This window comes from Dasypus novemcinctus, chromosome 25 (assembly GCF_030445035.2).
Source record: "Dasypus novemcinctus isolate mDasNov1 chromosome 25, mDasNov1.1.hap2, whole genome shotgun sequence".
Classification (NCBI taxonomy): domain Eukaryota; kingdom Metazoa; phylum Chordata; class Mammalia; order Cingulata; family Dasypodidae; genus Dasypus; species Dasypus novemcinctus.
In genome coordinates, this window is record NC_080697.1 from 13,935,949 (window position 1) to 13,957,540 (window position 21,592).

Below are 21,592 nucleotides of genomic sequence, written 5' to 3' on the forward strand. Positions count from 1 at the left end.
TCCCGGCCCCGGTCACCCGTGGACGGCCTCACCCAGAGCCACAGGAAGACGTGGGAGGCCGGGGCATTTCCTTACGTCGCCCTCAGCAGGCAAGCACAGGTGCCGGGTCTCGCGCAAAGCCCCGGAAGTGGAGATCTAGAGGCTCCCAGACCAGCTGCCTGCCTCCGTGGAGAAGGCCTCTCGGGGCGCTTCTTGGAAGAGGCGGCAGCAGACGCAGTGTTGGCACCAAGACTAGGAACCTGCCGGGAGAGGCGTGGGGGCAGGCACTGCCGGCGGAGAGCCGGTGCCGTGCGAGGTGATGCCCCAGGAAGGGTGGAGGCACTCAGCACCAAGCACGTAACTCGGTGTTGCCGCGAGGTCGAGCGCGACGGCAAAGACGGATGGGACGGGGCCTGAGAGGGAAGCAGGAGCCAGGTCACGGTGGCTTGTTTTAAGCCTGAGGGTGGCTCAACCAATTGGGCTCCCGTCTACCATATAGGAGGTCCAGGGTTCAATGCCCGGGGCCTCCTGGTGAGGGCAAGCTGGCCCACACGGCGAGCTGACCCACATGGAGTGACAGTCCACACGGGAAAGCTGCCCTGTGCAGGAGTGCTGGCCGACACAGAGAGCTGACACAGCAAGATGACACAACGAGACATAAAGGAGAGAAAATAAGAAGACGTAGCAGAACAGGGAGCTAAGGTGGCGCAAGAGAGTAATCGCCTTTCTCCCACTCCAGAAGGTCCCAGGATCAGTTCCTGGAGCCACCTAATGAGAAGACAAGCAGACACAGAAGAACACACAGTGAATGGACACAGAGAGCAGACAACAGGAGGGAGTAAATAAAATCAATCTCTGAAAACAAAAAAAGGCAGCAGACCGGGCACGTCTGAGCCTCGGACCATCCTCTCCTGGTTCCCCCTCAGCACGGCCGCCCGCCGGCCCGGGGCCGAGTAGGTGGGGCAGGGCACGGTCTACACGGACCCTGCTCTCCAGGCCAGGCTCCAGGCTGACCCCGCTTTGTCAAACGTGTCCAGGTCTTCGGGCCTTCTTTCCCTTACTTCTTCCCTTCTTGGATTTCAAACCTGTCTTCTTCATCTGAGAAGGGCAAGACCCAGCCCACAAGGAAACTTCTAGAGATGTCTCATGTCATCCTGGAAATGCCTAGAAGCAGGGGCTGTGATTGTCCCCATTTTGCAGATGAGGAAATGGAGGCCCAGAGAAGTGAAATAGCCAGCACAGCTGGGATTCAAGGTGAGGCCTGCCTCCCAAGCGCGTGCTCTGACCAACAATTTGCTGACTCAGAGAGAAACAAAAATATCATTTTAATTTGGGCGCGAAGTCTGTGAAGGAGGAAAGTGAAATCCCAGGGCTGACGGCGAAAAGGGTACGCAGGGTTTGCATGTGCGTGTCTGTTGGAAACCTGCCCGAGGAAGACAGGGTCCCCGGCGCTCACCCCCGTACCTGGAGAGGGCTGGGGCTTGGGGGGCCTTGGGGCGAATGCACGCCGTCACCGGAAAGCTCAAGGCGGAGCCGTGCCAAGAAGGCTGGGCCTGCCCCACCTGTCCCTCTCTTACCTGAGTCCCTGTGATGTCAGGGGTGAAAGGCCTGCAGGGAAAGGGCTGTGCACGGCGTGAGGCTGGTGCTGAGTGGTCATGCCTCACCCTCGCCCGGGCTCCGAGGAGAACCCCAGCAGGCTTGATGAAGCTTTAACAGGAAAGTGGACCTAGCCCTGGGCTTCCAGAAGGAAGGAGGAATTTTTGGAGCAGGCTTGACCTAGGCAGGGCCCTGGGGTTGCAGCCTCCCAAGTTCAGAGTCGCTTCTCGCCACCACCAGTCATTGCCTCCATCTGCCTGGAGTTTCCCATGTGGCTCACGGAGATGTGCTTTCACGTACCCGCCAGGGCCTAAGCACCTCTGAGGGGGGCTTGGGGACACTGGCTGCAGCTCTGGGTCCCTCCAGCTCACCAGCCGGCAGCCTGCTCAGAGGCTGGGGACTGGTCCTCTCTAGAGGTAGCCAAGGCACTGCGCTCCCTGCCAGCACTGCCACACACACTCCCCAAGGCCACGCATGGAAGGCCACGCCCAGCCGCAGAGGAGAGCTGCCCCCTCATGAGCCACGTGGGACAGAGGCCTCGGCCTGGCCTTCTCCACTCCAGCCGAAGCCTCATCTCACCGAGCCGGGTGGAGCCTCCAGCACATTTGCGTTCAATTCTGTCTTCATATTGAGGATGGGTGGACGAGAGAACTTATTCTTCCCAGGTAATTTCACAGAGCCCCACATTTAGGCTGTGGGCCTCTCACCCCCTCCCCAGCAGTGAGGAGGACAGCTGTGAAAAGACCTGCCTAATTGAGGGGCATGGGCCCTGGGTTCTTAACTGCGTAATCGAGCCCCACATATGCCTTTCCTCTCCTTCGCGCACGTTGGCTGCCGCACCGGCCCCTGTTCTCCAGCGAGTAGACGGATTGGAGCTAGGGGACCAGGTGACAAGAGGAGATGCCAGGGAAGCAGATTTGGTTCAACGGATAGAGTGTCCGCCTACCACGCGGGAGGTTCGCGGTTCAAACCCTGGGCCTCCTTGACCCGTGTGGAGCTGGCCTACGCGCAGTGCTGATGCGCGCAAGGAGTGCCCTGCCACGCAGGGGTGTCCCCCACGTAGGGGAGCCTCACGCACAAGGAGTGCGCCCTGTAAGGAGAGCCGCCCCAAGCAAGAAGAAGTGCAGCCTGCCCAGGAGTGGCGCCGCACATACGGAGAGGTGATGCAGCAGGATGACGCCACAAAAAGAGACACAGATTCCCAGTGCCAGTGACAAGAATGCAAGCGGACACAGAAGAACACACAGTGAATGGACACAGAGAGCCAACGACGGGGGTGGGGGAGAAATAAATAAAAAATCTTTAAAAAAAAAAAGAGGAGCTGCCAGCAGAGGGGCCCGAGAGAGACCAACCCCCATCGCCAGGTCACAATGGGCGGGCAGCCGGGGTCTGCCGGGGCCTGGGAGCCCAGTCCTGTTTGTACCCCGGAGCCGACGGTGACGCCCGAGCTTCTGCACGCGGGGCAGCACGGGAGCCACGCAGGAAAGGCAGCTGTGCCTCCAGCAGGTGCCAGCCGGGCTCCTCGCCCACCCGCGGCTGCCCCCACCCGCCACGGCCGCCCCGTCCCCTCCGCCCGTTCCAGGGCGCCCCAGACCAAGCCCACCCACACCGCAAAATGAAAATACCTGACCACTGAGCCGGGTGAGCCGGGGAAGAGATTGCCCCTCCCAGAGGCGGCAAGGCCCTGCCTGGCCCGGATGAGCGAATCGCCGAATACTCGGGACGAGGCCTCCTCGGCACGTCCCCAGACTCAGGCCCGCAGAGCAGGGGCCCTCCCCAGGGGTCGGAGGCTTCTGGAAGTTCGGGTCTTCTGGCCGAAGCTTCGGGCCCTGAGGGGGGCCAGGCCGCCCAGCCCACCCCCCGCTCCCATGCAGACTTCCCCGAGGGTCAGTAGCGCCGACTGCACGTGGCAGGGTTGCCGCTGCCGGGCCCTGCCTCCCCGCCGCCCTCCAAGGCTCTTCCAGGACACCGATGACGCAGCACGCCCCAGACCGCCCGTGGGGCTTGGGCACCCAGGACTGGCTTCTCGGGAAATTCCTGTCCAGGGAGGGAGGAGGCCTCCGGAGCACTGAGGCCCTGCCCAAGCCCATTGGGGACAGAGCTCCCCACTGGCCCCCTCGGCCCCGGCAGCTCTCAAGGACACATGTGCGCGCCTCCCGCCCTGGACCCTGCCCTCCGGCCAGCAGATCTTGTCAAGGCTGCCCCGTGTGCCCCGTCACTCCTCACAGCAGCGGGCAGTGGCCTTCAGCCACTCTCCACGCATCTCGCCTGCCCCTCTGCAGGGTTCTACAAGGGGCCCGGAAACAGCAGAGCCACCGCCTTTCTCGCAGGGACCCCAGTGCGTCCCCACCAAAGCCGTGCGCCCCCCAGTTGCACAGGCTTGTCCCTGAGCCCCCCCGCCCTGGCTGAGGCTCCGGGCATGGGCGTCCACCCACGGCGCAGCCCCCTGCCGCAGCAGACGCGGGGCCACGGGCTGCTCAGGCTCCCACAGCCCCGCGCCCCACTCCTCAGGAGGTCCCCGGGCTCCCAGGGCCGGCCGAGGCGCACTCGCGTAGCCTAAGGTCCCGCTCGCCTCTTGGCTGGCTTTGTGCACCTTGGAGGACTCTGTGGAGTGGAGGCAGCCGGGGCCAGGGCCGTGGTAGAGCAGGGACAGGCCAGTAGCAGCGTGGAACCCAGGCCAAGCCGGGGGCTCGGGAGCGGGAGGCGGCGGGAGGGAGCCCGGCTGGCCTCGGAGGGCCAAGTGGCGCGGGGTTCCTGTGGCCGGGCGACCTGCTCGTACCCTGGCACAGCCCCCGAGGGCGGAAACGCACCCCAACGGCGCAGTCTCCGGAAGGAGTCCCACGGAGCGAGTCCGCGCCGTGTCCGGGGGCTCAGCTCGGGCCCTGCGCTCCGCCGGCACCATCCCCCTAAGCCTCCCGCTTGCCCGGGGCGTGGTCGCGATGGCCCTGAGGTCCCCGTCAGGTGGGCCGTGGGGACAGCAGGACCCTGCCTTCCCCTGCTCTGCCCGCAGTCCCGGGGCCCAGCCTGGAGCTGCGGCTCTAACGGTGGAGTTCGGCCCCAGGCGTGCCGGGGGTCTCGGGAAGGGCATCGTCCAGCCCCCTCCCCCTGGAATCTCCCAGGGGACTTGGAACTCGTCAGGGTCCGGCCTCTTGTTTTGCAGAACAGGGGTCTGCGGGCGCGAGAGTCCAGCCGGGGTAGGGCAAGCCGGGCCCGAGTCCCTGCCCGGTGCCCGGGCCGCCCTGGACCTCGCCCGCTCCCGCTGCCAGCCACAGGGGCGCCCAAGGGACCCGTCACGAGACTCTCGAAGCCCCTGGCCTCTTAGGAAGTGAGCGGGGGGAGCGAGACAGGCAGGAAGCGGGGGCGGCCTGGCCGGCCCCCTCCGAGCAGCCTGCCTCCTGCCCCCTAACATCCTGGGTGCCTTTCCTCCTGGTGTCACCTCCGTACCGGGTTGTCTCTGCTTCCTTCTGTTTCCTTCCAGGTCCAGCTGTAGGGGCGCGGCGGCCCGCGGTCTCGTATTTCTGTAGACACCAGAAATTAAACACACTGATATCTTTGTGTCCCTCCCCTGCTCCCCCCAGTTCCCAAGCCCGACGCACACTCTGCACGCAGGCCACTCTGACTTTGACCCCGTGTTCCATGTGGCAGGAGGGCCCCGCCCCGGGCCAGGTCCCAGGTCATGGCTGCTGGCTGTCTGTGGCGGAAGTCCTTGGTTATCCTCCCTCTCTCCCCTCCTCCCCGGCTCTAACCATTCTGTCCGTCTATCTCGTCTCGTCCTCAGTTTCAAAGCCAATGTCATGGAGGGGATCCCTTCCCAGGCCTAAAAGGAAACAATATGTGACGGGGAAGAGGTGGGCTGGAGGGCGGCTTCCAGGGCAGCCCAGGCCCTCGGTCTTGGCCTTGGCTCTGACCACCACTGGCTGGGCCAGCCTCGGTGGCCCCGGAAAGTCCCCCGGCTGCAGCAGCCGGGGCCCGAGACTGGCCGGTCCCATGCAGGGAGGGGGATGCCAGGCCGAGCAGGGGCTGACCCGTATTGTTTCCCTTTGAGGCCAGTCCCGGTGCTCGTCACCATGCCCAGCTCATGCTTTTTGATTTGCATCTTCTCCTGCATGGACATGCCGAGTGGCCGCGCGGGGTCTCTGTCCTCCGAGCACCCCTAGCCAGGCTCTTCTCTTGCAGATCCCGTGCGAGGTCACTAGGTTCAGGCGTGTCCATGGCTGTGGCCCTTGAGTCCCTACACGAAGGGCGTGTCCGAGGCGTGCAGGGGAGACCTGACCCTGTGAGGAAGCGGCGCCGTGGCCGCAGGGGCCGGCAGGTGAGGACACCCTGGTCTCTGTGCCTAGGTCAGTGCGCGGCGGCGGCCAGGGCGGCCGGGAGAAGCTGGAGCTGGCGCTGTCGAACCTGCGGGCCGACGTCCTGGAGCTGCTGCTGGAGTTCGTCTACACCGGCTCCCTGGTCATCGACTCGGCCAACGCGAAGACGCTGCTGGAGGCTGCCAGCAAGTTCCAGTTTCACACCTTCTGCAAAGTCTGCGTTTCCTTTCTCGGTGAGGCCGGGACGCGGGGCGGGCCCCGGGGAGCTCGCGGGCCCTCTCAGACAGTGGCCGGATTTCGCAAGCATGCCTCGAGGGCCCCGGCGTGGTGTGAAGGCCCCTGCTCAGTGGCTCAGGCCTCTGCGCTGCTTCCCAGCAGGTGGCTGCGGCGAGGTGGGCCCTCCCGGCCCTGTTTTCTAAGCCCTGGACAAACTAGCCACAGGCTTTCTTACCCCCCTGGGGTACATCCTACCCAGTCCACACCTGAAGTCAACCCCCGACCTGGCCTATGGACGCCCAGGCTTGCTGCCCAGAGCACGGCTCTGAATGTCAGGCGCTCCCGGCAGGCCCTATCCAAGGACCGCGCTTACTTTATAGTGGGGTGCTGTGTGGCCTGGGGCGGGGAGGGGAGGGAGGGGCGGAGAGCCAAATGGCCGGGGACGTGGGGTGCAGAGGGAGGAAACTAGGGCCGCCCCTGGGGATGGGAGCAGGTCAGCGCGAGGCTGCTGGGGCCCCGAGATGGGGCCTGGGGGAGCTGAGCGACCTGGAGGGGCCAGGACCGCTGGCCCCAGGGCTCGGTCACAGCGGCAGTGGCCTCCTGCCATCCCAAAGCTTCAGGAGAGCTGGCCCGACGGACCCAGGGGCTAGAGGGTTGGCTCGGGCAAGGTGGGGACCGCTCCTGGGAAGACTCTAATAACGGAAGAAATTGTAGCACTGATGTGGAGCAAGTGGCCACGGTAGCCGCTGAGGGCAGGAAGAAGGAAGAAGAGATGGGATATGGGGGCATTATCAAGACTTGGAGTTGTCCTGGATGGTGCTGCAGGGACAGATGCTAAACGTTGTATGTCCTGCCACGGCCCACTGGGTGGGCTGGGGGAGAGTGTAGACTACAGTGTAAATCATTATCCATGTGCTGCAGCAGGGCCCCAAAATGTATTCACCAAATGCAATGAATGTGCCACGATGAAAAAAGAGAGAGTCCATGACACCAGGTACACCTGGCTCCATTACAGAAGATACCGTGAGCCTCGCTGTGACCCCCCACCCCGGCTCCAGCCTGACCCCTGCCCCCCCAGCCCAGGCCCTGGCTCTCCTGCCCAACACAGGTGGCCAGGAGGCTCCATCCCTCCTGGGCTCAGTCCCTCTGCAAGGACCATGGAGGCTGGCAGGGGGACGTGAGCCGCGGGGTGGGGGAGGACAGGGGCAGGGGGGCGGGCCAGGCTGCCACGGGAGGCGCGAGCCACCTTCCGGGGCCTTCGGTGGGTGACACGGCTCCCCTCGCCCCACCCCAGAGAAGCAGCTGACGGCCGGCAACTGCCTGGGGGTGCTGGCCATGGCCGAGGCCATGCAGTGCGGCGAGCTCTACCACATGGCCAAGGCCTTCGCGCTGCAGCTCTTCCCCGAGGTGGCGGCCCAGGAGGAGATCCTGAGCATCTCCAAGGACGACTTCATCGCCTACGTGTCCAACGACAGCCTCAACACCAAGGCCGAGGAGCTGGTGTACGAGACGGTCATCAAGTGGATCAAGAAGGACCCCGCGGCCCGCGCGCAGGTGGGGCCGGTGCCCTCCACCCACCTGGCGGGTGGACGCGGGGGCCGGGGTGGGCTGGAAGGCATGGGAGGGGGCCTGCCTGGTGTGCTGGGTGGAGGGCCTGGTGGGGGATGGTAGGGTCGGGGGGGGGGGGCGGGATGTGGTACCCTGTGTCCACTGGGAGCTGGGACAGGGGCCTGTGGTGGCCGAGAGGCCCCAGGGTGAGAAATCCCACACTCGACAGGGGATTTCCCATGCAAGGGAGACCCCAGGCCAAGCAAGAGAGGGCAGCACCTGGGTGTGTAGCTCCAGGGCCCTGTGTCCCAGCCGGGGGCTCTCTCTGCTCCCGTGAGCTGCAACCCAGGAGGAGGAGCCCCCCCTGCCCCAGCCTCTGGTTCTTGGGTGAGAGGACACCTGGAGCAAACGGAAGCTGTGCTGGCGCAGCTGGGAGAATCAGAGCCAGAGGCCGGAAGAGAGGGCAGTGTCCCCGGGAGAGGTGCTGGGTCATGGGACCGTGGGGTCCAAGCACACCCCCGGCAGGACTCCTGGCCGGCCCAGCACTGAGGCGCCTCCGGCTTCACCCGAAGGAGCCCCCTGGGAGTTAGTGCAGCTGCTCAGCAGCTCCTGGGGGAGCTCGGGGTCCCCCTGAGAACGCCGACGGGGTCAGGGAGGCCAGGGCCCAGGAGCAGTGGGGGCCGCTCATTGAGCAGGGCACCAGCAGGGAGCATGCGGGGTGGGGGGTGGGGGGGGTCCAGGGGCTGGAGCGGCAGTGTCGGCCGATGCCGGGAGCAGAGCCAGCTTTCCCGCCCCCCCACCTGTCACGGAGTCCAGGGACATGGGATGCTCGGCCGACCCAGGCGAAGCAGCTGGAGTTCTTTCCAGAGGAAGGGACTCGGCCGGGCAGCTAATGGCAGCGACTGCCCCCGTCTGCCACCCCCCACCTCTGCCCCCAGCCCAGGGCTCTCTCCTGAGCTCCAGACCCTTTTCACCAGTTACCTACTGGCCCCCTCCAGCAGGGTGTCCCCAAGCCCCTACTGGCCCCCTCCAGCAGGGTGTCCCCAAGCCCCTACTGGCCCCCTCCAGCGGGGTGTCCCCAAGTCCCTACTGGCCCCCTCCAGCGGGGTGTCCCCAAGTCCCTACTGGCCCCCTCCAGCGGGGTGTCCCCAAGCCCCTCTAGTTCCCCCAGCCCCACACCTCATCCGTGTGTCTGACTTCAGGTCTTTCTCTCCCCCAAGACAAAGCCCGACTCCTCCCGTGCCTCCCGCGTCCGTGGGGCACCCAGGCCTGCCCTGCTACCTCCGCACTCTCTCACATGGGGCTCCCTGCACCCCCCCGCACACACTCAGGCCCCCAGGTCTCACCGGGCTGACCGCCACCCTGTCCCCGGTGGTCCGCCGGCCTTCGGTCTTGTCCCCTCCGGGTCCATTTTCCACCCCGCAGCCTGAGTGATCTTTCTAACGAGCAGATTCGCTCCTGTCATTTCTCTGCTTTAAACCTCTCATTAGTTCCCTCATCATCAGCTCTGCAGGGTAAACGACAAGAGCCTCGGCGAGCCTGACAGCGCATCGCGCCTGGCCTCCGCCACCCTCTGGGGTCTCGATTCCCCCCGTCTCCCCCCGCCCCGGCAGAAACCTTTGGCATCCAACGAGAAAGTAGTCCATGAAACCCCCCAAACGCAGGCCTCCCCTCCCCTCGCCTCTGCGCCCTCTTCGAGCATCTGCCCCTCCCCCCTGCCCAGCCCTGACCCGACTCCTGCTTTTGTGCCCCCAACTCGCTCGGGCATAGCAGGATCCCTGCTCGAACGGTGCACCTCCGGGGCAGGCGCTGGTCTTGGGAGTCTTTGCACCCCAAGAACGAGCTCAGCGCGGGGCACACGGGGCTCACCGGTGATTTGTCAGATGACACTAAAGGGGAGCCACGAGCCCGGGGTGGCCAGGAGGAGGGAGAGTTGAGTGGGTCCACAAGAAGCCTCGAGCGCGGGGCAAAAGGGTCCAGGTGGCCCCTGAGGGCCTCGGCCAGGGGGTTTTGCTGGTGCTGGGAGGCCCAGGTGACTGGCAGTCACCGTGTCCCGTGGGCCTCGCTGGGGGCCTCCACCCGTCCCCGAGGTCCCCTTTGGGGCCGTTCCGGGTCGTGACGCGTGGCACCTCGTCGGGGCCCGAGCCTCCCCGTTTCCGTTCCCAGCAGACCAGAGCCGTCCCGTGCGTGCAGTGCCAGCACCACCCGGGGGACGGCCCGGTCCCCCGGGCCTAGGGGACGCTAAGGCGCCTGCTCTGCCCGCAGCACGCAGCCGAGCTGCTGGCGGTAGTGCGCCTGCCCTTCATCCACCCCAGCTACCTGCTCAACGTGGTGGACAACGAGGAGCTCATCAAGTCCTCGGAGGCCTGCCGCGACCTGGTCAACGAGGCCAAGCGCTACCACATGCTGCCCCACGCCCGCCAGGAGATGCAGACGCCCCGGACCCGGCCCCGCCTCTCAGCAGGTACCGGGGTGACGGGCCCCGGACACACACACACCCCTCATGCAAGGTGCCTCGGGGTCCGCCGGCCTCCGGGCGGTGGGTCCCCAAGAGGGGGCGCGTCCCAAGGGTGCCCATCCGTGTCCCCGCAGGCGTGGCCGAGGTCATCGTGCTGGTCGGGGGCCGTCAGATGGTGGGCATGAGCCAGCGCTCGCTGGTGGCCGTCACCTGCTGGAACCCGCAGAACAACAAGTGGTACCCCCTGGCCTCGCTGCCCTTCTACGACCGCGAGTTCTTCAGCGCAGTGAGCGCCGGGGACAACATCTACCTCTCAGGTGAGGCCCCCAGGGCTGGGCTGGGGATAGGGGCTTCCCAAAGGGACCTCCTCCCCTGCAATGTCAGGGCCAAGGGCAGAGAAGACCGGCGGGGGACGGTAGGGTCGGGAAGCGGGACGCGGTACCCCGTGTCTGCTGGGAGCTGGGACAGCGGCCCGTGGTGGCCAAGAGGCCTGTGGCCTGGCAGGCCAAGCCCTGGGGGGGCCGCGTCTGGGCCCAGCCTCACTCCCCGCCTGCCCCCCATGCCGCCCGTCCCTGCAGGTGGGATGGAATCGGGCGTGACGCTGGCTGACGTCTGGTGCTACATGTCCTTGCTGGATAACTGGAACCTGGTCTCCAGGATGACTGTCCCCCGCTGCCGACACAACAGCCTCGTCTATGACGGGAAGATTTACACCCTTGGGGGACTGGGCGTGGCGGGCAACTTGGACCATGTGGAGAGGTAATGAGGCCACGGTCCCACAGAGGGGTGTCGGGGCACAGCCCCTGGACGCTAAAACCATATCCCTCCTCCTCCCCCAATGGATGTGGACTTGAGGCCAGGCCGTCCCGAAGGCAGTGATCCCAGGTCCCTCCAGCGCAGCAGGGGGAGAGGGCCGTGGGGTGGTGAGAGAAGCCGGAAGGGCCACTTCTGCTTGACCTCATCCAGAGACTGAGATGGGGCACCCTTGTCCCAACAGCCCTCATAGGGGTCAGACAAGGCACAAGATCCATTCACAGAAAGGCACAGGAGTTAGAGAGGACGTACAGGGACAGAGGCGCCAGCCTGCATCCTGGAGACAAAGCCGCAACCAGTGGCCAAAAGGTGCCCCTGGTAGGGCCGTCCTTGACCTTGAGAAGCTGGAGGTCACACACCACAGGCGCCCCACGCACACACACATGCTCCCAGGAAATTCGTTTGCACACAAACTGACCAAGGCCAGGGCAGCCAGATCTGCTAGCCTTCTAGAATTCTCCAGGGGAAAATGGAAGCCAGAGAGCCTCGTAGGTAAGCCTGTCCCCCCTGCTGGAGTCTCGGGCTGGCGTCACCACCGAGACCCTGCGAAGCCAAGCTCCTTGGTGTGGGGCACGGCTAGGTGTGAGGCCCGGGGGGCCCCAGGGGGCCCTTTCCTGCGTGGAAATACCAAACCCTCCTCCGCGAGCCGGGGAGCGTGTTCTCGCAGAAAATAGACACCGGGGAGAGAGGCTGCGGAAAGCTCGGGCAGCCCTGTGACTCTGCCGAAAAATGGGGCGGCTTTGGCAGTCCCGCCCCGGGAGAAACCTGTGCCCCGGAGAATGACAGCTGGGCCCACCTGGCCCAGAGTTAGAGGCCAAGAGCCCCCACCGAGACCACCCCCAAGCGCCCCGGACCCCGCCCCGCCACCCGGGCCACGGCACGCACTGTCCCCAGAAAGCACCTGTTCCTGGGTGACGTCTCTTTGCCTGTGCAGCTGCCCCCGCCCTTCAATTTGTATATTTTCCCCCTCAGCGGCTAATTGGACACTTGACAAATGTTACCGCGAAGATGGTTGCAGAGTGAGACAGGATGTGAGCATCCACTGTAGGCTTTTACCTCCCCCCAGTGGAGCCCGGGGACGGCTCGGTAACAACAGTTAATTGTCGTATTGATTTGGAGATCACGGGGAGTCCCCGTGTGATGAGGAGGATGTTAATACGCCGCTGAACCCGGACCGGCCCCGGTGCTCACAGCTGGCCGCGTGACCCGCTGGCGGCCCCCCGTGCCCCGGAGCCTTCTGGAAGCACCAGCCTCCGATCATTTGTCATCCCATAATGAACACATAAGAAAAGAGACATTTTCGATGTCGGAGGAAAACTGAGCAAGCTCCGTCATCCCGTCTTGCTTTTGTCAGCTGTTTTTGACCCCCTAAGACGCTGAGGGCTCACTCTGCAACAGGCTTATTGATAACTCCTGGGATTTGTGGACCATCAGAGGGCACCGGCCCTGGAGCCAGAGCTTCCCTGGAGGGGTAGGCCTCGGGCTGTGAAACGGCAGCTCCGGCTCCCCAGAGCAAGCCTACCCAGATCCCCACGCTGGGGGAGCGGCCGGCCAACGGGGCGCCCCTTTGTCGCAGGGAGAAAGGACCCAGGCTTCGGTCTCCCACGTGGGTGTGTGGGTGGAGCAGAGGTTGCAAGGGAGGGGGTTTCATCGCGCGCCCGCCGCTCCCCAAGTTGTATATCGGGGGTCCCCTTTGGGCATGGCTCCTCCTGTGCCACGTGGTGGCCGTGATGAGGATTCAGGGTGACAGGAAGGGTAATGGGGACAGAAGCGAAGGCGCGTGGTTCCCCAGGCGGCAGGACTGTGGCAAGCGGCTGGTACATGGATAATGAACGAGCTATATGGTACATTATAATTATATTACATTACTGCTTTACAGGGATAGAGCAAGATTATATAATTATAGATTAAAACAACAGTGCCATAGACAAACCTGTATTATATCATTATATAAATAACCGGGGCTAATATTTTCTAGCAATATATCACAGTAGCTGTGGTTACTGGATAAATGATAGCCCAGTGCCTCGCTCCGCGAGGTCATTTGCATGTCATTAGCATATCCTGCTCCAGCAGGAAGCTGACAGATTGAGCTGACGGGAGGGCTCGTGGCTTGGCAATCAGCCACTGGAATAACAAGCTCTCAGGAAATTCGCACTCGGCGCGATGTGCCATTATCCCCCCGAAAGACTGACGACCGACAGCCACGCGGTGTCCCCACCGGCTCCTGGTCCCCGCCGCCGGAGCTCCTTGGACCTCGGCCACGCTGGCTCAAGTCACCAATACCTGAACTTCTGACCCTGTCCAAAAACACACCTCCTCCCTTGTGTCCTGGCCACCTCCCATTTGCCTGGGGCTTAATTGAACGGGCTCCTGCTGCCCTGTAAGATCATCCAGCCTCTTCTCGAATCCTGGGTCTTGGCGCGCACGGAGCGGACAGCCTGCCACTGTCCCCATGCCCCCCTGAAGCTGGAGGCTTGGGCCAGGAGGGACCCCAGGCCCCGGTGGGCAGAGCGCGCCCAGCGTGCTTTCCCTCTCGGTGCGCACACACGGCTTCTCCACCTCTCATCCTGCTGAAGAGCCCTGGAAGGTGGCCTCCTACGACCTGGGCTCTCCCAGGGCGCCCCCGGCTCCCCTCTTCCAGGCCAGCAAAGGCCCCCCCCCGAGCCCGTTCTCGCCCACACACTCTTCTCGTGAACACGCTACCTCCGCCTCCTCGGTTTCCCTCTGTGCCGACGAGCCCAAAGCTGACTGCCACGCAGACCCCTGGCCAGCTGCCTGCTGGACGCCCCCAATTTCTTGCCCACAGGTCTTGACTCTCACTGTCAATAAAACTGGAATCCCGGGAAGCACATATGGCTCAACAGATAGAGCGTCCGCCTACCATATGGGAGGTCCAGGGTTCAAACCCAGGGCCTCATGTCCCATGTGATGAGCTGGCCCATGCACAGTGCTGCCGCGTGCAAGGAGCGCCATCCCACGCAGGGACGGCCCCCACATAGGAACACCCCACACGCAAGGAGTGCACCCCATAAGGAGAGCTGCCCCATGTGAAAAGCGCAGCCCACCCAGGAGCAGCGCCGCGCACACGAGAGCTGACGCAGCAAAACGATGCAACGAAAAGAGACACAGATTCTCGGTGCCACTGACAAGAATGCAAGTGGACACAGGAGGACACACAGCGAATGGACACAGAGCAGAGGGATTGTAGGAAGGGGAGAGAAAGAAAATAAATCTTTAAAAAAACACTGAAATCCCGCCTCCCCCAACCTCCCCCGACTTGCACGTCCTCCTTGGGTCCCTGCCCCACTGGCCGTGTCACCCTCCGCCCAGCTTCCCCCACCAAAGACACTCTTAACTACCCTCTCTCCAGCACCCAGGAACCCCTAGAGCCTTCTGCTCCACTGTCCACACTGCGTCTCGCCCGGCTCCCAACCGCTGTCACTTCCCCGGCTTCCTGGAACAGCCTCGTGGCTAGTGCTGTGCTTCCGCCTCCTCCTTCCAGCGCCCCCTCCGCCCTGCAGCCCACAGCCGCCCTGTCAGTCCAGAGCCCCTGTCAGTCGTGTTACTGCCCTGCGCAGCCCCCTGGGGATGCAGCCGGGTGCCTTGGCTTGGCAGGCATGGCCCTATTCCAGCTCCAGCCTCTGCCCTCCCCTCTAGCCATTCTCAGCTTCTCTAAATGTCCTCGAATGCCAACTTGGCACACGTGCCTCCTGTCACCCTCTGTGCCGACTCAGTAGCTGATTTAAACTTCCAGGCCCAGCCAGGCAGCACCTCCTCCAGGAAGCCTACCCTGACCCATCTGGGCAGGCAAGATGGCCCACTGTGTGCACCTTGGTTCTCACCCACTTACTGTATAGTTGTCGTCATACTGTATAAGCTCCGGAAGGGCGGGAGGGCTGTTTCATCCCCCCCATTTCCCCAGCTCCCAGCACAGAGCCGGGGCACAGAGGACGTGCTCATTGCAGGACTGTGGGTGCAAGGGGAGGGCTGAGCTGGAGAGAGCGGCTGCAGGGGCCCAGGGTGCGGGCGCACGGTGTGAACAGTAAGGAGACAAGAATGTACAGACAGGGAAACGGACTTGGCCCAGTGGTTAGGGCATCCGTCTACCACATGGGAAGTCCGCGGTTCAAGCCCCGGGCCTCCTTGACCCGTGTGGAGCTGGCCCATGTGCAGTGCTGATGCGCGCAAGGAGTGCCCTGCCACGCAGGGGTTTCCCCTGAATAGGGGAGCCCCACGCGCAAGGAGTGCGCCCTGTAAGGATAGCCACCCAGCGTGAAAGAAAGTGCAGCCTGTCCAGGAGTGGCACCACACACATGGAGAGCTGACACAGCAAGATGACGCAGCAAAAAGAAACACAGATTCCCATGCCGCTGACAACAACAGAAGCGGACAAAGAAGAACATGCAGCAAATGGACACAGAGAGCAGACAACAGGGGAGGGGAGGGAAGGGGAGAGAAATAAATAAAAAATAAATCTTTTTTTTTTTTTTTTAATGTATGGACAGGCCGTGACAGGCAGAAGAGACCCCCGCCGAGGCTCGGGCAGGCCGAGGGGGCTGGCCCGGGCAGGAAGCGGGTGGCGGTGCTCCCCGAGGGGCGGCCGCGGCGGCCCTGCCTGGCCCCGGGCTGCTTGTGACGCAGGTTTCCTCCCCTCTGAGCAGGTACGACACCATCACCAACCAATGGGAGGCCGTGGCCCCTCTGCCCAAGGCCGTGCACTCGGCGGCGGCCACGGTGTGTGGCGGCAAGGTCTACGTGTTCGGCGGGGTGAACGAGGCGGGCCGCGCCGCGGGCGTCCTGCAGTCCTATGTCCCGCAGACCAACACCTGGAGCTTCATCGAGTCCCCGATGATCGGTGAGGAGCGGCCGTCCCTCGGCCCGGCAGGGACCCCCCTCCCGCCCGTGGCCCTGCAGCCCCCGTGTCGGGGAGGGCCGACCCCCAAGGCCGGGAGCGGCTGGAGGGGCGCCCGCCCGTTGGGGGGGGGGCGAGTCCAGGCCCAGGGCTCGGCGCAGTCAGGCCTCTCGGGGTCCTCCCCCGGCCCCCGGGGGAAGAGGGGGAGGCACAGAGGCCACGCACCTTGACCGCGCGCTCTGCTCCCCCAGACAACAAGTATGCGCCCGCCGTCACCCTCAACGGCTTCGTTTTCATCCTGGGCGGCGCATACGCCAGGGCCACCACCATCTACGACCCCGCGAAAGGGAGCATGAAGGCGGGCCCCAACATGAACCACTCCCGCCAGTTCTGCAGGTGAGGGCTGCGAGCCTGCGGGTGCAGGTGAGGGGCTGTGTGCTGCGGGGGGGTGCAGGTGAGGGCTGCGAGCCTGCGGGTGCAGGTGAGGGGCTGTGTGCCGCGGGGTGGGGGGGGCGGTGCAGGTGAGAGCTGCGAGCCTGGGGGTGCAGGTGAGGGCTGCGTGCCTGGGGGTGCAGGTGAGGGCTGCGTGCCTGAGGAGGGGGTGCAGGTGAGGGCTGCATGCCTGGGGAGGGGTTGCAGGTGAGGGCTGCGAGCCTGCGGGTGCAGGTGAGGGCTGCGTGCCTGAGGAGGGGGTGCAGGTGAGGGCTGCATGCCTGGGGAGGGGTTGCAGGTGAGGGCTGCGAGCCTGCGGGTGCAGGTGAGGGCTGCGTGCCTGAGGAGGGGGTGCAGGTGAGGGCTGCATGCCTGGGGAGGGGTTGCAGGTGAGGGCTGCGAGCCTGCGGGTGCAGGTGAGGGCTGCGAGCCTGGGGGTGCAGGTGAGGGGCTGTGTCCTGCGGGGGGGTGCAGGTGAGGGCTGCGTGCCTGGGGGGGTGTAGGTGGGGGACTGCGAGCCTGGGGGTGAGGTAAGGGGCTGCGAGCCTGGGGGTGCAGGTGAGGGGCTGTGTGCCGCGGGGTGGGGGGGGCGGTGCAGGTGAGAGCTGCGAGCCTGGGGGTGCAGGTGAGGGCTGCGTGCCTGGGGGTGCAGGTGAGGGCTGCATGCCTGGGGAGGGGTTGCAGGTGAGGGCTGCGAGCCTGGGGGTGCAGGTGAGGGCTGCGTGCCTGGGGGTGCAGGTGAGGGCTGCGTGCCTGAGGAGGGGGTGCAGGTGAGGGCTGCATGCCTGGGGAGGGGGTGCAGGTGAGGGCTGCATGCCTGGGGAGGGGTTGCAGGTGAGGGCTGCATGCCTGGGGGTGCAGGTGAGGGCTGCATGCCTGGGGAGGGGGTGCAGGTGAGGGCTGCATGCCTGGGGAGGGGTTGCAGGTGAGGGCTGCGTGCCTGGGGGTGCAGGTGAGGGCTGCGTGCCTGGGGAGGGGGTGCAGGTGAGGGGCTACATGACTCAGGCTGCGTGGGGAAGGGAAGTAAAAACACGAGGAGGGACTGAGCACAAAGGCCCAGAGCTGCGCACCCTCTCCCTCCAGCCCCAGGCCCCGGGGCATTGGGGCCAGAGCCGGATGCCAAGCACCAGGGCAGCCTGTGGCGCCAGTTGACCCCATCTGAAGGCACACATGAAGGGCACCCGAGGGCCTGGGTCCCGCAGGGCCAGGCATCCTCCGTGAGAGGCGAGGGCGGTACTGGGAGGTCAGCTGCCCCTCAGCTCGCCTCCTCCTCACAGGCGGGAGGAAGCACCAGGGCTGGGCGACACCCCGCAGGGGGCCGCGGGCGCTGCTCTGGCGCTGGCCCCGCAAGCGGCCCGAGGCACAGCTGCCTTAGTCTCCGAGGCTGCGTGGGTGAAGACACACGTACCGGCTCCTGCAGGAAGACAGAGGTGGGGTCAGAGGAGGCCCAGCTGCCCTGGGCACCGAGACGCCAGGCCCTGCCCTCCCTGGAGGAACAAGGACTAGAAAGATGCCCCAGAACCCCGCTCAGCATTTCCAGACAGACCTCCCTGGAGGCCACTTGGGCCTGCGTGGCAGTGGGTGGCCGACTCCTCAGGGCGTGACTGGCATAGGCGTGTGTGCAGTGCCCACTGTTGGCCAAGCACGCTCATGGCCAGAGCCAGGAGAGCTGGACGCTGCTGCTCACTTGTCCTGTGACCTTGGACAAATGCCATCTCCGCTCTGGGGAAGTTGTCCCGACTGCAAAATGGAGTTGGGCCCGATCACTGCTACATACCCGTCAGCACCGAGTCTACAGTTCTCCATCCACCCTTTCACGTGACATGTTCTAAATGTGGGCAGCGTGCAGGGCCACACTGTCCGCCGATAAAGACTGTTACTGCTTGTAGGGGCAACATAATGCCAGAAGAGAGATTTAAGCTGGTCCTGGAAGAGAATCAAGGAACAGATACGCCACCAAGGAGAAACATGGGGGTCCAGGGGCCTGGCGCTGGAAGAGGGGAGCTCGGAGCAGGTTCTGTTCGAGGCCCCGAATTGCATTAATGGATGGAACCTTTCTTGAAACTCTATGTCGCGTCTCAGGGGATGGCCAAGATGAAATGGCCATGAGTTGAGTAAGAGAGAAATCAGGGCTAGAAGCATCCATTGGGCGGTCAGGGTGAGGGTGAAGCTGGAATTCCTTAAGAGATAAGAGGAGTTTGGAGCTGAGCTCGCACAACTGGAAGGGCCGAGCGAGACGACAGGACCGAGCCAGTGGGCATCACACGAGGGGGGATCTGGGGGAGCAGCCATCAGCACCCCCGCAGAGAGCACGTCTGGCTCTTGCGTCACGGGTGGGCAGTGGCACCGGGACGCGCATGCATTCAGGGCACAGCAGGAAGGTCTGGCCCTGACCCCCTTGGCCAAGGGTGGAATTTCCATCCCGCGACTGACATCTGGTTAGGATTTGGCTCCTTGTGACCCCGTTGCCTCTCATTCCCCAAAATTTCCGTAGGAAAACCGTGCAGGAAAATAAGCTGCTCAGTAAGCACACCAGGAAGTGGCCGGAGAGCTGAGGCCGGCAGGCAGCGGCGGTTCAGCTCCCGGCCATCGTGCCTCCGTCCAGCAGGTCGGGGCGGGGGGTGGGGGAGTGGCCCTGGAGACGTCAGTGTCTCCAGCAGCCTGGAGGGTGGCAAGGTCCAGGGCCCCGAGTGGCCACAGGAAACATGCCCGGGTGGGAGGGCAAAGCAGAGGCGTGGGATGGCGCATGACCCCCTTCCCCGCTCTCTCTCTCTCTGCCAGCGCCGTGGTGCTCGATGGCAAGATCTACGCCACCGGGGGCATCGTGAGCAGCGAGGGCCCTGCCCTGGGCAACATGGAGGCCTACGAGCCGGCCACCAACACGTGGACCCTCCTGCCCCACATGCCCTGCCCCGTGTTCCGGCACGGCTGTGTGGTGATCAAGAAGTACATTCAGAGCGGCTGACGCCAGCAGAAAGCCCGCGCCGAGCCTGGCCAGGCCACCCCTTCATGCCGGGATCATTTTTCAGCCACCCCCATCAGAGGCCAACGCAACGCCATCTGGGAACTCACTGCACGCGACGTTTGGAAGGGTCTCTACCCGGGACGTAGAGAATCGCCCCTGCCTCCAGGTGAGTCCAGGGCGCAGAGCTGTGAGCAGCGGCCGCCACGGGACCGCCCGGGCCCCCTGCCGCCGAGGCTCCTGCCCTGAACGGAGGCGCGCGCTCTGCCTGGTGCAGGAGGGCGTCCCCTGTTTCTCCACTGGGCGAGGGAAGCTGCTTCCTTCCTGCAGAGCCCGCTTGATGCCTAGCCCACCAGGGCGCCGTCATTCTAGGACAATGGGAGGCATCAGGCTTTCTTGAAAGACGATCAAAGTATCCTTATCACTTTGATTCCTCCTGTTTTTAACCGAGCCACACTTTCAGTGGTGGAGAGAAGAGGATGAACAGTCCCGAGCAGCAGGACGCCCAGAAGGCTGCTGGCTCCGCAGGGGCCGGAGAGGAGTTGCGCCCCAGTGCCGGGCTGGGCCGGGGGAGAGCTGCCTGTCCTTCGCGGGTTTTTCTACGGTGTTTTTGCTGGAGAAGGACGAGGCGGTTGTGCTAGCTTTCTCTTATCCAATATGAATTATTTAGATTTCCAAGGCATTTTCTTGATAAACAAAAGGCTATTTTTAAGTACAAGAGGAGGAGGAGGCCACTGGAGGGAAAATGATGTGGGAATTCCCAAAGCTCTTTGTCAGTAGTGCCAGAAAGGGGCATTTGCTCTAGTTTTTCTAAGAGAAGAATAGAAGATCTCTCCTGGGGTTGGGGGGGGGGAGGCAAACACCCCCATTCTATTTTTAGAAAAAGTCACTCCCAGGTGGGCCCCCCTAAAAAGCCGTGCCTCGCGGAGGCATTGTCAAGGAAAGATTCCTCCGGAAGGAAACCTCCATGAGGTCGAGCTGAGGACCCTAAGCCAGGCGGGGAGTTGGGGGGGACGGCAGTGTCTACAAAGCACAGGAGACTATTTTTGATATTCATAGCTATATATTAAGGCAGCTGCCTCAGAGCTCTCAGGATGCCCACCGCCTTCTCAGACGAGCCGAGGCCGGAGGGCAGGAGCGGAATCGCTGGGCTCGTGGCCTGTCGCCAGGCGCAGGGGAAGCCGGGAGGGGCGGCCACCACGTGGCCTGGCGCCCAGGAGAGAGGCCTTCCCGCCAGGCCTCGGCCCGCACGCGGGGCTCAGTTTCCACTCCAGGGCAGGGAGAAGGCCGCCGCCACGCTGTTTCGTTGACGTTGGTACCAAATACACATCTACCACGTTGCTCTCTCCCGGGGGTCAACGTGCCGTCACTTTGCGAGAAGACCCGTTGAGAAGGAGAGGACCGGGCCCGCGTTGCCTCTTTCGGCGTGGGCAGACGCGACGTGCCCGTTCTGACGTCGGGCGTTGGCTTCTAGCGCCACCAAGTGTGGCTCCCACTTGGACGAGCAACCGAGCTTCGTTATGCAGTTTTTAAATATTATTTATTATTTTACCGAGTAATAAGCACAAAACTACATACGTTGTATGTCATGGAAAGTATTTATGTCAAACAGGGTGCAAGTGTGACCCCAAGGACTGGAGCACAACTTTCTAACTGCCTGGGGCAGGGCTAAGGTCTGTGTCGGTGTGCATCTGCCTCCAAAGGAGGTGTCAGCGGTCAGCGGGACTCAGCAGAGGACGGTGAAATCCCGTCTCTCCTCATCTATCACACTGGAGCAAAACTGGCTGTTTCTGTGAATGATCTAAAACAGGGTTCTCTGTAATGGCATTGTACATAGTATATGTTTATTGTTAAGTTCTTGTTATATTATAATAAATATATTTATAGATCTAGACCCGGAAGCCCATGTGATGTTCTCGTGTGCCATCGTCTCTGCCATGGTGAGAGGAGCACCTGTAGAGGCCCGATTTTCCTCCCCAACCTCAGCTTTCTGGGCTCTAGACTAGATTTGAATGCAGACTGTGATGATTAGAAAGGAGAGGACTCCTTAGCAAGGGGACGGAGAGAGCTGGAAAGGAAGCCAAGAATGCAGGACATTTAGAAATCAAAGTCATAAGGGACTTGCAAACACTCTGGAATTGACTCTGAGGTTCTTCCTTCCATTTTAAAGGTTCTTCTTGTTGACTTGTGCAACTGAAAGCATCAAAGTTAGCGTCCCGCTGCTGTCAGTCCTGTGGCTGGGACCCATTGTCGTGGGCTGAGCCACATGGCGACTCTAACGCATCAACCTGAGAAGGGATACAACATACTTCCTCTAGGAAGAAAAATAAGGTATTTCTATACTCAGAGTCAGTGGGGGAGGCCTCCCCTTCCTTCTTGAGCAATGCCTGGGCTCTCCTCTAAGCCAACTTTTAGTCCATTTG

The 21,592-nt window shown here is 63.4% G+C and overlaps 1 protein-coding gene across 2 annotated transcripts in view; it reads left to right on the forward strand.

Annotated features, from left to right (window-relative positions):
- The window catches only part of KLHL29 (kelch like family member 29), a 297,777-nt gene extending 276,714 nt beyond the window's left edge, over window positions 1–21,063 (forward strand). For both annotated transcript variants that reach the window (XM_058287678.2, XM_058287679.2), the window contains exons 6-13: window positions 5,916–6,118; window positions 7,396–7,655; window positions 9,915–10,113; window positions 10,242–10,424; window positions 10,686–10,866; window positions 15,585–15,778; window positions 16,027–16,171; window positions 18,989–21,063. In XM_058287678.2, the coding sequence (XP_058143661.1) occupies window positions 5,916–6,118; window positions 7,396–7,655; window positions 9,915–10,113; window positions 10,242–10,424; window positions 10,686–10,866; window positions 15,585–15,778; window positions 16,027–16,171; window positions 18,989–19,172 (1,549 nt within the window). In that variant the 3' untranslated portion in view covers window positions 19,173–21,063. The remainder of the gene's footprint in view (window positions 1–5,915; window positions 6,119–7,395; window positions 7,656–9,914; window positions 10,114–10,241; window positions 10,425–10,685; window positions 10,867–15,584; window positions 15,779–16,026; window positions 16,172–18,988) is intronic.
- Window positions 21,064–21,592: the final 529 nt, after the last annotated feature.